The sequence below is a fragment of the Periplaneta americana genome, chromosome 15 (genome assembly GCF_040183065.1).
Source record: "Periplaneta americana isolate PAMFEO1 chromosome 15, P.americana_PAMFEO1_priV1, whole genome shotgun sequence".
Lineage (NCBI taxonomy): Eukaryota > Metazoa > Arthropoda > Insecta > Blattodea > Blattidae > Periplaneta > Periplaneta americana.
In genome coordinates this window covers 21,652,244-21,670,146 of record NC_091131.1, presented here as the reverse complement: position 1 = coordinate 21,670,146, position 17,903 = coordinate 21,652,244, and the positions used below count along the sequence as shown (strand labels likewise).

The 17,903-nt window shown below is 37.8% G+C and overlaps 1 protein-coding gene across 4 annotated transcripts in view; it reads left to right on the top strand.

The window, feature by feature from the left end:
* Nucleotides 1-17,765, top strand: part of Pex5 (peroxin 5) — a 53,640-nt gene extending 35,875 nt beyond the window's left edge. For all 4 annotated transcript variants that reach the window (XM_069846788.1, XM_069846790.1, XM_069846787.1 and 1 more), the window contains exons 12-13: nt 1,513-1,719; nt 6,019-17,765. In XM_069846788.1, coding sequence (XP_069702889.1) covers nt 1,513-1,719; nt 6,019-6,058 — 247 coding nt within the window. In that variant the 3' untranslated portion in view covers nt 6,059-17,765. The remainder of the gene's footprint in view (nt 1-1,512; nt 1,720-6,018) is intronic.
* The last annotated feature ends 138 nt before the right edge of the window (nt 17,766-17,903 follow it).

Genomic DNA, 17,903 nt, shown 5'->3' with positions numbered 1-17,903 from the left:
CTTTTCACTAATTGTCTGTCGATTGCATATCCGAGAATAATCGATATAACTGTACAAAGCTGACTTGTGATTGGCTGAAGACCTGTACTTTAATGAGTAGGTGTACTTTAATGACCTGCATTAAAGGACTGTTACCAGGTGTATAATTACTACATTTCGGCATGGTCGAGCATAAACAATTTTATGTTCCTAGCATAATAATTGTAAGAGAGCCTTTACACTTCGAATCTGACGAAATATGCTGAAAAGAAGTGTGAGAAAACAGCTTGTAAAATTTGCATGGAATTTAAGTTCAAGGGTGCAGTCATTTATATATTCCGTAATTGTTATGCTTTCGAGCACTACAGAGCATTGAAACCTTCTCAACATATAAATGAAAGATTGTTGATTCATTTTTTTACAAGAAAACGAAAATGCAATTTTTGACTGAAAATTACCGAAATTTCACCCGTTGCCTCCCTTAATCAGTATGAGAATGCCATTATAAACAAAGATCACCATTATACACCATCTTTACAGCACAGAAATTATTTATAACCTACATAATTTAAGTGACACGCTTAGATATGTGACTCATAACTCCTAGGTGATACATTGCCCTGAGGTCTCTCTGTTCATGAAACACACTATAAGATATACCACAATGTGTGACATCATACTGAGGCATGAAAATATATTGATTTGGTGTTACATTAAAGTTGTACAACAGCTTCAAGTAAAGATTCTTGACATTTTAACAAATTCTGAAGTAATGAAATATTTCTAGTTCTTTATGATCTTTATATACAGAGCGTTCGCCTACGGGTGGGGCCAGGAAAGCGGCATGTACTGATATGCCGCTTTGTGCGCGCAGTTGTTGAGACACGCTCGACAATCAAGGTCGACAAGTTATCAGTTGTAAGCCAGATGTTGCAGTATTTAACACGTACAGTGCAGTTTCTTGACACAGTTGCTTAAATATTCAGCGTTGTGTAAAATTTGTTAACAATGCAAAACGCAAAATTCACACTTGAACAAAGAGTTCTATGTATGATGCATATGTGAAAACAGAGTCATGTAGAGAGGTGCGTAGGCAATTTGAAGTGAAATACCCGGGTGCTCCAATTCAGGGTAGAGAAACTGTTAGACGTCTTGTTAACGAATTAAGGACAACAGGGTCGATTAATGCTACAATTCCTAAGCGAAAACAGTATTGACAGAAGAAAAAGTTGATGAAATCAGTGCATCATTTACACGCTCTCCTAATAAATCTCTAAGACGTGTTTCACAGGAAGTTAGTGTTTCAAAAACATCAGTCTTTACTGCTGCTAAACTTTAAAATGAAAACCCTACGGAGTATAGTATAAAAAACGGAAGCTTACGGATAGACGATTCCCACAAGCGGCACCGCAGGCAGGCCGCTTTCCTGGCCCCACCCGTAGGCGAACGCTCTGTATATATTTCCTCGTAACAAATTAGGTTTACTTACTGCGTAGTTTTATAATACAATTTCGCTTTAAATATGTTTGCCAGGTATAACCTTGGCATCACATGCGTAAACCTGGCAGCCCACAAAGAAGCAGCAGAACATCTACTAACTGCCCTGAACCAACAGGCCGCAGGGCGAGGTGTTCAGGGTCAGAGGTCGTGGTCCTCCATGTCGGACTCCATCTGGTCCACACTTAGGCTTGTAATGTCCTTGTTGGATAGGCAAGATTTATATGACGCTCTGGATAATAGGTAAGACCAGCATTTGCGCTCTTGGGATTTCATAATATTTCCTCTCTTCTAATTAAACCGATCATTAAAACACACTTTCACAGTCATTAATTGTATTGGGTGGAAGATAATGTAAAACGAAGTACACTGAAGCTAATTTATATATACCCACGCCGTTGTAACTATGCACTTGACAACCCTTTCATGGAAATATTGAATCTCCTGAACCAATCAGAACATAGAATTTTCTGTGAGCTGCTGCTTCTACTACATGGAGCACTGCTGTGTTGTCAGTTTGCTACATGCTGTGTTTTACTTAGTGTTACTACCACGCGTGTAATTTGTGTATTAATGTTATAATTAATAGTACTGCTGCGAAATGTCTCAAAAAAAAATGTTTAGAGAATGATAACTCACGGAGTGAGAATATTTTGCATAAGGGCATCAGAATTGGTGCGGAGAACTGTAGCCTGTTTCATAAAACATTAGCACAGTAAATACCGCTGTAGGCCCAGTAAAATACTGCTCTGTCTGTTTCATAAAACTACAATGGTAGTGAAACATCTGCTCTGGTAATAGTAATATGCGTTACAAGAGCGGTATGTTGAAGTTTTCATGTTCGAGGAAAAGTTTAAAAACGTAGTTGAGCTTTTTTAATTTCCGAGAATTGAAAGAAAACATACCGCTCGTGTATCGTACATTATTTTGTGCGAAGATCGTTTATTACATACCTGAAAGAGGAATTTCTAATTAGTTGCAATGAAATCTCCATCTTGGTTTCTGTTCAGTGACGGCAAATTTGAAAAACAAAAATATCTATCTTCAACATTGTTGCTTTAAAATGTTTTCTGTGTTTACTATACTCCAGCAGGCCGTGATATACGTCTGTCTTTTTTTTTCCCCCAGTCTATAAATGCGAACTTAAAACAAACGGTAAGGTTATGTAATGATTTAGAGTTTACTTAATTTTTGCAAATATTTAAAAACAATAATTAACAGTGCAATTTAGGTGAAATTGCAGTGGTAAGTTTCCAATTTATAATTATCACTATATTGAACGTCTCTAAAACTAATATGTTAAAAGCCTAAAGCAGTAAAATCAATATGTCACTTAAGCGGTAAGAAGAGGGAAATTGTTATGTGTGTTAGGTTGGGAATACTGAATGTGGAATTTTAGACTTTCCGCAGATTGATTTTGTGCGGAAACCAAGCAAATACGCACGATCTCGCACAAACTGATTTTTCCTGCAGTAATTTACCGCAGTAAACTGATTATTGTTTCATAATACAGTGAACCCTCTGTATGTTAGACACCTCATTGTATTGGACATTTTTTTTGGAACCGTATAAATTTCTATGCTTTTACATGTCAAATATATTCTTTATTGTGGACACCCCTTAATCCTGGAAGCTGGACACTCCTTATAGTCTATCTTGGACGATTCTCTTGTTCTATTGTGTATTTCTGCTACCTGTTTAGAGTTGAGTTTCATTGAACCCTTATGTTTTACAAGGACCATTAGCACAGTGGAAAGAGAGGGAGTTTTCCTTGTACAGTACAGCAACTATGAACCTCTTTCTACATTCCTGGAATTACCCACTTCGTAACTGTACTACGGCTAAATTTGAGTAGGAAGTGAAGGGGCATTATTGTTCATAACAGTAAACTTTATGATGTGAAATTATTTCAGTAAACTTGAAGTGTAGAAATCAGTCTCTGTTGAAGTGTTTATTTGTGAGAGTCAGTTTGTATAGTGCCTCAATATGAGTAAGCATAAGTTGGTGGAATTAACTATTGAAAGGAAGAAAGAATTTAATGATCGTTCATGTTATGGTGTTAAGGCTGGTTCACAATAAACCGGAAACGAGAATCAGAATGAAAACGAAAACGGTAAAATTGCTAAAATGTGTACATTTAAATCTGAGCATTCACAATTAACGAAAAGCTTGCCGGAGCCCGGGATCGGAGAGTTGGCCAAATTTGGCGTTCACATTTCCGATCACAGCCCGCTAGATTCATTCTAATGCCATCTAAAAGCTATTTTGTCGTCGTATATTTTGTAGCAAGAAGACCGTGACATAACCTATGCATTATTTTGTTCTGTGCTGTGCATCATGGAGCAAGTTTTATTTGATGAGATTCTAATATTGAGTGTTGAGGAAAATCCTCACGTTTATGTTAAGCGGCGCGCCTCGTATAAAGATGAGAAAATGAAGGAGAATACATGGCTTTCAATAGCTGCATCTTTGAACACCGATCGTAAGTGAATCATATTTTTTACTATATTGGTTGTATGACACACTACATATTCATGCTTCAATTCAATAACTACTGTTGTGTTCATTTTTGTTCTATTACAAATGTTTCTTCTCTAATTATTTTACGTTATGGTAGACTTAAAATAGGTTGTGATAATAAAGATGCATGGGCATATTTATAGTACCGTACCTAATGAAATGTTTCATTTGAAATTTCGAAGTTGGTTAACCTGTGTTTATGTTGGCTGCCTTGTACTCATGAGAGAACGCCATTGGTCAATTATACACAAATAACATCAGAATGCGTAATATCGACTTTACATATCGTTATTGACATGCATATCGATATGCATAGTCATCTACGTTCTTGGTTTATTGTGAATCAAAAATTTTCATATTCACGTCCTCTGCTTCTCGTTTTCATTCTGGTTCTCGTTCCCGGTTTATTGTGAACCAGCCTTAAGTTGTGGGAAATTTGCAGAAGAGTTCGGAGTTTCTAAATCAACAGTTTCAAACATTAATAACAATATGACTTCAGTATTAAATGCATGGGAACAAAATTGCAGTGGGGAAATAAAATGAGTTTGCAAAATTATTAATGACGAACTAAAAAACCAAGGTGTTTGAATATAGCATTTCCTTAACACAGTGGCGGCTCCTGCATATTTCTTAAGAGGAGGAAAGAAGTTAACAGCACGAAATGACACCTTCTTGAATGAAACATGCTACAAATTAGCCTATATGCATACATGTAAGACCAGGTAGTGTTGGGGGTTGGCCTTCCCTTCTGTATAGCAATATAATCTGTTCTTGTAAACTGAGTTTCCTAAATTGTCCAAAAATATTATGTTTTCACTTCCATTCATTGTTGAATAATTGCGCAAATTAACAATTACAAGGAAATTCACAACCTCGTAGCATTTTTCGAGCACACTACAGTATCACACGTGTTGGAAGAGACTAGCTACTAACTCGTAACCGGAACTGTTTTACGGAAATGGAAATGGGAAATAATCTGAGGAAAGCGAGAACACTGCACCCACCCACGTGGTCTGTGTTGCCACATGTACATTTTACAAGTTCAGTATCACATGCTTTTGAAGAATGTCAGCTCTTGTAAAGTCACACTATCATTATTGTTCAAAGCTGCCGGTGGCCGATTAATTTTTTATGTTAAAAATGATGTAGTTTGGAGTACCTACTTTCAGTTTCAAATATATTTGTACAAAACTGACAACTTGGCTGTTGCCCTGTCTAGTAAACAATGAATAGAAGTGAATTTCAGGGCCCAACTACGTAGAACTACTTCCTCTTTGTTTTACATAAATCCGACTTTAACTTTCCACGAAAGTTTCAAACCATGGATAATAGCCTATATAAAGTGCAATGAATAATATTTTTGATTTATAATTAAAAAAAGTTTACATGGTGTCTTTCATAGCATTGCGTTAAAACTGTTTTTGTTGTGTCTTCTCCTAGATGTGTTATAGTCCGGTTGAATGCAACATCGTTAGGTGGCAGCGGTAGCGAGCTTGCTGCAAGACCAGTCGGTATCTATTTCCCGCCCATGCTCTGATTCAGAGGAGGATCTCCTCCCTCTCCGTTCATTTACTTGCTTTAAAACTCTGCTTCTTTCTCTGGCCGCTAGTGCGCTGTTGTCTATGTGTGTTAACTGCAGTAGAGGAGGAATGGAGTGCCTTTCCTCCACACAGACAATCTCGCATCTTTCTCACAGTTTTCTACAGCACATGAGCGCGCGTCGTTTAAAATTCTATCAACCTAGTTTTTCTTATAGCTGTGAACTTAAAAATTATCGAATCTTCCTCGAATTTCAAAGCACATATTTTATTTGGTATTTACTTTCAAAAGAAGAAAATGTGAGGAGGACGTTCCTCCCTTCCCTCTCCCGAGGAACCGCCACTGCCTTAACATTATGTACAGTAACTTCCTTTCAATTACATGCTAAAAAAATGTGTGTGTGTGCTTGAGTGCTACTGAGCAAAGTGCTTGGGGTGAACGAAACATAATCTAACCTATAATAATTTTTTATTTCTTTTGCAGGGATTTAAAAACATTGAATGAAGAATTTGGAATTGAATAGGAACTTTAATACTATACAAGAGATTGCACAATGTTGTGTCTTGAGCATTGCTGGAGTCTTTTGTCCCTTAGAGCACTACAAGCTTGGAACAAGACATGATCAAATCCAAGATTGGTGTGTGTTATATTAACATATCTTTCTCTATAATAGCTCACTTTGAGAAATATTTTTTTACTGAATTGTGTGGTTCAGAGAGAAAAATCTAACCTGCATAATTAATGCTATATAGTTCCATTAAACTTCACATAAAAATAGTGCATTAAAATATTTTGTAGTAAATAGTTTCTCTAGTATTTCAGAATTCGCCTAAAATCAGAATATTTCGGTCTCAGTAACGGAATTGTGACAGTTGCTAGCATGTTTATAATTTCGGTTATGTGTTAGTTTACGCTCTCGCTGAACCATTCAATTGCGTTGCCCTTATTTACTAGGGAATCACAGATTATGATTAATGTATCCCTTGGTGTGGTGACGAAGGTTTAGCGATTTTAATAGCAAATTATTTTGATGATAGTTCGTAGTTCTTTGTATGTTACTATGTGTTCTTCCCATACGTCTTTCCCTTGTATTATTTTGTGCATCATATGAGACTTCGTGAAACTGTCTTCTCATAGTCATATTGGAATTGGTCTCTCTTGTTCAAAGCCATCATGCTTAGTTAATGAATTAGTGCTGTTACTACATATTTGAGTTTTGGGGTATCTGTTCCTAATTGGTGCTACAGTTATGGTTATATTGGCAAGGCTGGGCAAAATACTGACATCCAAGTATTTCAAATACAAATACAAAATACTTTAAAAAAATAACCAAAATACATTTTGTATTTCAAATACTCAAAATACATTTGTATTTCAAATACTCGATAAAATATATAGGCCTAAAGAAATAAGAATATTACTGAAAATCTAAAATATTATATTAACATTAAAAGTTTTTTACCTCGAAGTTTTATATAAACACTGTAACTGAACTTCTTCCTTTTTCCAGTCAGCAATGAAATTATGCTACATATGAATAATTACTGCTCTCTTTGAAAACAACCAGTTCCTCAAATGTTCATAAGATAAGGATCCCCTTGCTTGTGAATGAATAAATCCTGCAAAACAGAACAGTCTTTCTACAGGCGTAGAGGAACACAAACTTGTATTATATTTATAAAAGCTTGTTTCACTGATGAGTAATTCTCTAGAGTGCACAGGGTTGTCCGTTTGCCATTGAAGAATTGTATGAGCTCATACTCCACAGCAGACAAATTCTTTTCTTTTTGCTTTTCAGAGTCTGTTTTACTTGAGTTGAAAACATAAAAATTGTTTTCATCGTCTGAACTGACCAAAGATGTAGCAGATAACTGCTGAGCTGATTTCACAACACATATTCTGTGTCCTCTTCTTATCACTTAGTGAGGAAATGTCAGGTAGCCATCTCATCTTAAATGATGGGTGGAGCAAGCTGCCAAAATAGCTCAATTTTCTTCTGGGATCAGATCAAACATCACTTTAAATCTTGATGAAAGTGAACTTATTAGGATTGGAGTTACTTGGAATAGATGGTGTAGATTACTAGGTAACAGAATATGCAATCTGTTTTTAAGGGAAATTAATGTGGTCAAAAGTTGGCCGTAATAGCTTGTCTTCTCATTTGCATTAAATTAAGGGCTACGGCAATGGGTTTCAGAACTGCACAATATTCTTTAAAGTACTGAAACTCAACATCTTTGAAGGTTGGCAATCCCAGTTTTTCACATATACTGTTTATATCATGTTTGAATTGCAATATTTGAGAGATTGAGTCATAAAGAGAATTCCATCCAGTTGGGCAAGGAAACTTTAATGAATATTTCAAGACATCTGATATAATTTGAGGATTTGGGTCTTCTAGACGCATTCCATAATGCTGAACACTTAGCAAGTGTTTGGTGATGGATCCTTGATGCTGTTGGAGATTTCTTCATGGGATTAAGGAAATCAGTTGTGGCAAGAAAACTAAGTGTATGGCTAGCACAACTGAAATGGGTAGGCAAATAAGATAACAATTCATTCTTCAAATCGAAATCCAAAACTTGAAGAACAAGAAGAAGAAAAAAGTATTTTGAGTATTTGAAATACAAAATACAAAATACAAATGTATTTCAAATACGTATTTGAAATACATGTATTTCAAATACTGCCCAGCCCTGTATATTGGTTAATTTTTACATCAAAGTTTATGTAAATTGTACATCCTCAAAAAAGAACAGAAAAGAACTGTGTAAATTAATTTTAATTTGGAAAGGCATGGGAATGGTTTTTCTCATAGAAATTAGAATTTGCACTGATTACACTAAGAAAGAAAAAAAAAAATTTGTACCTGTACCTAAAATTACATTCTTCCACACTGTCATTGTAATGAAGTTTTCAGAAGTGGTGGAAATGGCTACTAACACTTTATGAATACACATGTACATATATAATACTGGTATGGGAATTGTAATATATGGCCAGAACATAACTGTTTCAGTGAATCTTTACCTCTTATCCATTATGGCAGGTCCAGTTTTGCACTTCTCAGAATGTGAGATATGTGTTCAATAAGAAACACACTTTCCCTCATTCTGATGGTGGCAAACCCAGGTGTAACATGTTGAAATTAATAGCATACTATATATTATTATTGAATAAAATCTATATAAAAATTGTACTTCTTATCTTTGCAAGGATTCGATAATTATGCCTTCACTGTACAGGAGATTTTGCCGTATCTTTATTTACATCATAATAACAGGTTCGATACTGCCATACGCATGTGTAACAAACCTTAATGTAGACATTGTAAGAATCATGCAAATATTAACTTTTTCACAAAAATAGTGAATAATTCAGTTTTCTTCTCAACCTCACCCACAATGGCAAATTTTATTGTTGATGTTGTTATAATTATTATTGTTCAGCCATCCTTGATGGTCTCGCAGTAACCACACCACTCTTGAATCTGAGGTTCACAGATTGAAACCTGACCAAGGATGAAGGATTTTAAAGGATGATAAAACCCTTAGCATGGTTTCCATCTTGAGAGAAGTAAAATTGTGGTTCCCATATGATAGATTTAACCCTCCACAAGTTGACCTGAAATGCATACGCAAGTGGGTATAAGGTACAAAATGAACCCTGCCAGCTTGCTGAGGGTTAAGGCACGTAAAAGAAAGGCTCCCCAAAAAATTTGTCGTTCATTCTCGTCCACTTCGAATTTTGGCACTGAATAATTTCTGAAGTTCAAGAAATCATTAAATTTATTTTATTTATCATTATTATTATAATATTATTATTGAATAATTCTTCTCGGGTTCTCAGCCAGGTGAGTTGGATCTCCAGGGACTGAAGTGCTGTGGGACCATGTCTAGCCGGTATATAAGCGATCAGTAAGGCTTCACTCTGTGAGCCAATCAGGAGCTAGTCCCTAATCCCGATTGCCTGTAGTGTTCTGGTTGGTCGAAACTTGTTGATTACAGGTTTCTGCGCGGTACTGAGCTGTAAGCCCCCATCCTCTATTGAAATTATTGCCATCTAGTTGGATTTCGATGGCTTCCTTAAAGACCAGGTCCCAATAACCCGATGCCTTGTCCGAGACGATGGTGGCCTTGAAATTATCTTGTGGACCTTTTCCAGGCTGTGTTGCGCTACTGTCGACTTATTGGACTAATATAGTCTTATGCTCGTTGATGTTCCTTGCAACATTCCATAATGGTGCATCCTGTCTGGCCGATGTAGCATTTTCCATACTCACGAGATATTTTATAGACACCAAGTATCCTGAGACCTTAACTGGTATCATTAAGTTCTGAATCTTTGTGGGCAGCTTATGGATAGTCTTAATCCTGTGGTTTTTTTTAGTAGCCTGCCAGTCTTGCCAAAGGTGGGGCCATAAAATGGGATTTATGCCATTCCCTTCATCTCCTATTTTTCCTCGGCAGGTGATTTTTCAGAGAAAGCCCTTTTGAGGGACAAACTAACTTCTCTGTTGCCGAAGTTCTGTTGGAATGTTTTGCGCAGGTGTCAGATCTCTGAAGGGAGATTCTCTTGGTCCGAAATGCCACTCCCTTTGCAGAAGAGTCGACACGACCATTCGTTTCTGTGCTGGGTGATGGTGACTGTGTCCGTTCAGGTACACAACTGTATGTGTCGGTTTACTGTATACGGTGTGACCCAGTGTGCCATCCGACTTCCTGGAGAATATCCAAGAAGGGGAGTCATCCATCTTTTTCCACTTTCATGAACTGGATGTTCGGGTGGATGCTGTTCAGGTGTCCTTGGAATTCCTGAAGTTTTGCTTCTTCGTGTAGCCAGATGACCAATGTGTCATCTACATAACGGTAGAAGTGAGCTGGTTTTAGTGGTGCGTTCTCTGTGCTCGAAGTCTTGGCTTTGTCTGTGACAGAGGTGAGTCCATAGCTACGCCATAGGATTGCTCGTAGTATAGTCCTTTGTACATGAAGTGGAGCTGAGTGTGTGGTTGAAATGTCTAATGACCTCAGGTGGGAAGTGAGGTCGCAGTAACTCAGTTTCCTTGAGTGGGACCCTGGTAAATAGTGACACAACATCAAAACTTATTATTCTGATGCTCTGTAAGGTCTTGATGAACTTCGCTGAATTCTTGACATGGTGGATGCATTTTCCCACAAGAGGGTTCAAAAGACTGGTAAGGTGTTTGGCCAGCTGGTAGGTGGTAGAGTCTATGGCACTGACAATAGGTCTCAGTTGAACTTTCTTCTTGTGGATTTTCGGCAACCGGTAGAGTCTAGGCAGTCTTGTGGAATGTGGAGTCAAGGACTTCACTTCAGCTGCTAGGTTGGCCTGCTGTGCGCCTTTCTATGGAGATCATAGGATGGCAGCTAAATGTCTTATATGATGGATTCACTTGTTATTGTATGTGGTGGACTCCATGATTCCAGTCATTTGGTCTCTGTAAGTTTGCAGTAAACAGTATAGTATATAGTTTTAATGAATAGTACAGTCTCTCAGAATATTGAATGCTTTTTTTTTTTTAATGGAAATCACATTGAGCATTTCCCATATTGTTGCACTAAATTATTATTTTCTCTCCTTTCTTCGTGGAAGTTACAATGTATATGCGGAGAGACTGTGGATTCCTTTGGACATCATGCCTTAAGCTGTGCCAGAAGTAAAGGTCGCATTCCTAGGCATTCTGCTATTAATAACATCATTAGTAGATCTTTAACCTCCTGTGACATTCCAACTCTTCTTGAACCATCTGGTATTAGCCGGTCGGATGGTAAACGACCTGACGGCTTGACATTAATTCCTTGGTCCAAAGGTAAATCACTCATCTGGGATTTTACATGTGTAGATACATTAGTCCTTTCCCATTTAAAATCTTCTGTCAGTTGCGCCAGATCTGCTGCTGAATCCGCTTATCGTGCTAAACGACGCAAATATGAACATTTAACATCAAATTACATCTTCGTTGCTTTTGCAGTTGAGACCTTTGGTCCGTGGTGTAGAGACGCTAAAGATCTACTCACCCAAATTGGTACACGCCTACTGTCCCGTACCGGCGATCCTAGATGTATCAATTTCCTTCGTCAACGCATTGGAATAGCGGTTCAGCGAGGGAATGCTGCCTCTATCCTGGGATCATTTCCTAACTCTATTTCGTTAGAAGAGATCTTTCTCATTTAATGTGTAGCGTACCTGTTTGAGCATGGGTAGAAAGTTCACAAGAACAAAACTTCCTTGTTGCACTACATTTTCTTGTATTGTGAATATTACTACCTTTCAAAATATTGAATGCTTTTTTTATCACTCTGTATAAAGCTGCCTAGGCATGATTCGAATTTATAGCCTGAAAGCACCATTCTGCTATTTCCCTTAACCCATCATAGTGTGGATGTGAAGAAATTTAACATAAAGATCTAAGAGTCTTTCCTGACAGATTTAAAATGCGAGAATCTCAGATACTAGCAAAGGAGATTCTATCAAGATGGTAAACTCAAATGTAAATAAACACACGATTAGCTGCATTCAACGTCCAGCTAATCACATTAAATATATGGGCAAAGATGGTCTTCGGGAAAGTTTCCTCAAGGTATATCCTGTCTCCTCTGCTAGCATTCGAGCAGTTTTTTTATCATAAAGAGAAAACTAAAGTAAGCACAGTAAATCTATAGGCTGAAGTTTACTAGAATGAAGGTGGGAGGGAATAATACATCCCACCCTTATTTTATTTATTTTACTTCCTCCAGTAGAGGGCTGCTTTTGCAAACAAACGATATAAAAGATAAAAAGAAAAAAGTGTACAGAGTGAACCATAAGTAATTTCATTAATTACCTTTGAGATATTTCACACAAAAAAGTTTAATACAATTTTGCTCGTTTTTGCTTCCTTTTCGAGATAAAAATTGTTTTATATTAAACATTTCATAGCGTGTTTTCGAAAAATCATTGATTGAATTCCCAATATGCTCAGTCAGTTTATTTTTTTTTATTTTAGTAGGTTTTTTACGACGCTTTACCAACATCTTAGGTTATTTAGCGTCTGAATGAGCTGAAGGTGATAATGCCGGTGAAATGAGTCCGGAATCCAGCACCGAAAGTTACCCAGCATTTGCTCATAATGGGTTGAGGGAAAACCCCGGAAAAAACCTCAACCAGGTAACTTGCCCCGACCGGGAATCGAATCCGGGCCACCTGGTTTCGCGGCTAGACGCACTAACCATTACTCCACAGGTGTGGACTCAGTCAGTTTAAGAGAGCAGTGTTTTATGATAATAAATGATCGAAAGAATGTTAGTTTTGTCCTTTAAACGTGCAGAAATTTGATCTGAACAAATGTAATTTTTTGTTCTGAAAAAGAATTTTAAAATGTTGTTCCTGTGGGAACTGTCATTCTCTGATAAACCTTGAACTTCTTCGTACACCTGAAGCCAGAATCCCTTAGAGCCTGTGTGATAGTTGGTGCCTGGTATTGTGGAGAACCTCACCTTAGGGACAGGCGGGACAGGAACCAAGGACATGGAGCAGGGTTTCAGTCTCATCATGGCAATGTCGACTATGGTTATTAGCCATGGTTTTACCAGGTATGGCACGTATAGCAGTAGCATTGCCAATCATCTTTATGGCATATCTCCATTTGCTACAGGTTAGTCCTACGCAGTGACTTAATAGTTTGTTTGATGGCGATAATCGTCCTTTATTTGGAAGATAGCATCATTTTTTGAACTCAACATCTTTCAGCTTACCTTTGATTTTCCTGGGTTCTAAGAATCCATCTTTTTGTCGCCCTCAGTAGCGTAGTTGGTATAGCGCTGGCCTTCTATGCACGAGGTTGCGGGTTCGATCCCGGCCGAGGTCAGTGGCATTTAAGTGTGTTTAAATGCGACAGGTTCATGTCAGTAGATTTCCTGGCATGTAAAAGAAATCCTGTGGGACAAAATTCCGGCACACCGGCGACGCTGATATAACCTCTGCAGTTGCGAGCGTTGTTAAATAAAAACCATAATTTAATTTCCATCTTTCTGATTAAACAGATTAATTCTAAGAATTTGCAGCAGAAATTTCTCATCAAATGAACCAGCATTCGAATTATGGCCGATCTCTTAATAGTTCTATTATTTCCAGTATCGATATTAAATCCTAAACAATTACAAATTAAATTCATAAGGATATCTGCTTGCTGCCATGTGGCCAACAGATTGACAGTTAAAAACACTGACTGTGTGTAAGCCCAGCTAGGGTAAACATAGCTTGAACCATGACACATACATTGCTGGATATGCCATACATTTACATGCTTGATAGAACAGTTACAGTAAAACCTCGATAAGATGCGCCTGCTTATTAAGCTATCCCGTGTAATACGCTTTTTTGTCCGGTCCCTGAATATTTCATATATAACGCCTTTATAAAATACCCCGTTTGTTGCGCTCAAGTCCCGCATAATACGCTACTTTTGTGGAATATTTTCGATGTAATTTTCAGCAATGTACTGTAACAGCAATGAATCATTTTGGCCATTGAACTTACTGGTGCCATTAACCTGGAAAGTATTGCATTCGACCCTTTATAGTCCCACCATCGGATCTGTGCCCCCCGGTAAGATATGCGAACTGAACCTTAATTCCTTTTCAGCCTCGGCAATTCATTTCTCTCCCTGTATTCCTATTTCTCTCTTTTCTATCCCTCTCTCTTTCTCTCTCCCACTACCCACAATTTTGAGCCTTCTTGCGGGACAGTTTATTTGCACTTGCAGTCCAGTGTTGTCAACTCAACATGAATACTGTAGCACGGAGTGGTGAAAGAAATATTATTAAGCAAGTAATAGCATTTTGCGATGAAGAGAAACAAACAGGTCAATATTTGTTTCCTATAAATCAGGCAACGAAAAGAGCAGCTGCGATCACATGTGAGGCTTATTTTATTTCAATTGATTACGTATTAAAATTACTTACTTAACTAATATATAATACAAATTTTTATGTAATTTATATAGGCAGATCAGAGCGCCTAATGAAAATCAGGAGAGAGGGAGTCTGTGCAGGAGATGAAAAGCTAGAGTCACCAGGGAAGTACAGACCAAGGGAACCTTTAATTCTTGTAGATGATATGGACAGATGTATTTTAAGAAGAAAGATACAAGAATTTTATACGATGCAGAAAGAAGTTTCGACATTGGAGAAATTATTGAAGGTTGCGAGAGAAGCAATAAATTTCCAAGGAGGGAGAGAAACGCTACGGAAAGTGATTCGAGACATGGGATTTAGATTTAAAAACTGTAGAAATACAAGATGTATTTTGATTGAAAGAAATTATATTGTAGCATGGAGGGCCAGTTATTTAAGAAAAATTGCGAAATTTCGCAGAGAAGGAAAGTAAATTGTGTATTTAGACGAAACACATGGATACATCCACATTATACTGTTAAAAAATGCTGGCAAAGCGATGTTTCTGATGTAATTTCAATTAAACCAATAAATATCCACTGTAATAATATAATTATCTGCAAACAATCGTAAGTCAATCAGCGTCATTAGACTTACTTAAATTAAATTATGAATAAGTAATAATTAACCTTACATTATTATAAGCAATATTCAAGAGACATGACACTGTTTGGCGGAAGTTTGGCAACATCCCTATTCGGCAAGGTTCGTGGCCTGCTGTTTGACGTAGTGGGAGAGAAGCGGGTGGAATGGGGTGAGTAAAGGCGTTAACTTTCCCAAGAACGACGACAGCGCTGAAGGGGCACAGATTCGATGGTGCGACAATACCTGCGTATTTAAAACTTTATACTATACAATACTCCACCCTCTTGTCACGCTCCCTTATTCGACCCTTTACCTGCGCAGCTTGCAGTTACAATAATCCACCCTCTTGCCAATCCTCTCTTTCCCAAGCAACATTCCTCACTCGACCGTAAGAAAATTCTGGGAATTTTTGCTGGTCAGTTTGTTATCTTTTAGTGTATTGAAGTGTCTGTGAGTGTTAAACGAAAAGCGCTTTTTGTGTCTGAAAAATTCGAAATCTTACGAAAGTACGATCAAAACAGTACTCTTAATCAAAAACAACTGTCTGATTCATTAGGAATCCTATCGTCGACATTAATAATGATAATAAAAAATCGCGACTCAATCACTGCAGCTGCGACATCGGGAGGGTGTAAGCGCAAGAGAGTGAAGTGTGGTAAACATGAGGGCTTGGAGAACACGCACACGGCAAACAACTATAAAGGACTCTTTTCGAAAGAATTAAGTACAGTACATACATACAGTATCGTAAATGTCTTTGACGTACAGTACAGTAATTACATAATGGAGTAATGCTATATTACCTTTCATGAATTATGTATTTCAGTAAAGAAAAATGCTAATAGATGCTGTACGTAAGTCAAAATTAGTATACCTGCCTAATACGCGGTCCCTTGAACAGTGTCTTATCAGGGTTTTACTGTATATTACCTGGTTGTTCTGAATGGCTGTGAAACTTGAACTCTCTCTTTGAGAGAGGAACAGAGGTTAAGGGTGTTTGAGAATAAGGTGCTTAGGAAATTATTTGGGGCTAAGAGAGACGAGGTTACACGAAAATGGAGAAAGTTAGGGCCCTTCCTGACGGGTCAGTGTAACAGCGGTGCAACATTTGTGTGAACGATGTTGTACCGCACTGGACTCCCTCATGGTACGGCATGTCTGTGCCATACATGTGTTTTTTTCTGCATCACTCCAGTGCACGTTTTCTAAATACTCAGTAATTATTGAACCTTCAAAAGGGAATGTCGTCTAGTGATGAATTAGATATTGCATTCTATGTGTATTTAAGGTTAAGAAGGAAAAGGAAATGATACTGGGTATATCCGTACATTGAAAGGACTATAAAGTGTAGGCCTAGGTTGTTTGTAACAGCTCGAGAATTGACACTAGATGATGAAAAATTCCTGTCAATGCACAGAATGACAAAGAGGACATTTCAAGAGTTTTGCCAACTTCTCCCCACGCCTTTTCTGTTGTGTCTTTTCGTGAATATTCCGCCAATTTGAAATTGTTAAAGACGGATATTTCTCTTCTTCAAGAACTAACTGTATTTCCACTGACATAATGGTAAAATATCCTTTATTACAATAGCACATTATGCAACGAGCCTATAATGATAGTAATTAAGACGCAAGTATGTTTGTTTATGAAACGAGCGCAAGCGACAATAATGTCATTGACCTTGATGTAATGTAACATGAACTAATTTTGATATAACCTGGAAATTGATTTAGAATTGAAAAACGGGATGACAAATTGAATTTATTTGAATATTATTTACAATTAACGCTAATTATTATAGTAACAGAACATAACCTTCTGCGACAGTATTTGATTTCCAGCCTCCGTGACGTTTCCCTCATCTTTCGATTGCATATCCGGGAATAATCGAAAACCTGAACTTTAATGAATAGGTGTACTTTAATGACATGCATTAAAGGACTGCTACCAGGTGTATAATTACTACATTTCGGCATGGTCGAGCATAAATATAAATATTCATAACTTCACTTGGTAAATGCTATTTGCCGAGTGAGAAATGTGCAGCAATTCTGGCATGCCGAAAACAAGTTGTATCGGTACTGTGCCACACCGACCCGTGTGAGGCTGTCAATTCAAATATATGGCTGCGACATTGACTCGGCATGCAGAGCGCTTACCGAGTTGATGTCATACCGATGTTCTACCGACCCGTCAGGGAACGGCCTTACAAAACGCAGAACTGCACGCATTATATTCTTCACCTGACATAATTAGGAACATTAAATCCAGACATTTGAGATGGGCAGGGCATGTAGCACATATGGGCGAATCCAGAAGTGCATATAGAGTGTTAGTTGGGAGGCCAGAGCGAAAAAGACCTTCGGGGAGGTCGAGAGGTAGATGGGAGGATAATATTAAAATGGATTTGAGGGAGGTGGGATATGATTGTAGAGACTGGATTAATCTTGCTTAGGATAGGGACTGATGGCGGGCTTATGTGAGGGCGGCAATGAACCTGCGGATTCCTTGAAAGATGTAAGTAGTTAGGCCATGTGCCATTGTAACTTGTGTGATCACGCCCAAAGACACCACCTCCCCTGAGTAGCACAGGGGGGATTAAGGGGGCTGGCTCAAGCCCCCTTCAAATAGAAAAAGAAGGGGAAGGTAGGGAGAAAGAAGAAAGCTTCATAATGTCTGTATCTATTACTGTACTCCAACCACGAGAAAGTCTTTGGGGACTGAGACGAAGCGGGGTAATTCTGTGAATGAATGTTGATGTCATAAGTTCACACACGTGGGTACTCGTATCTGTATTGGCTAGCTCTCACAGCACAAACAATAACATTG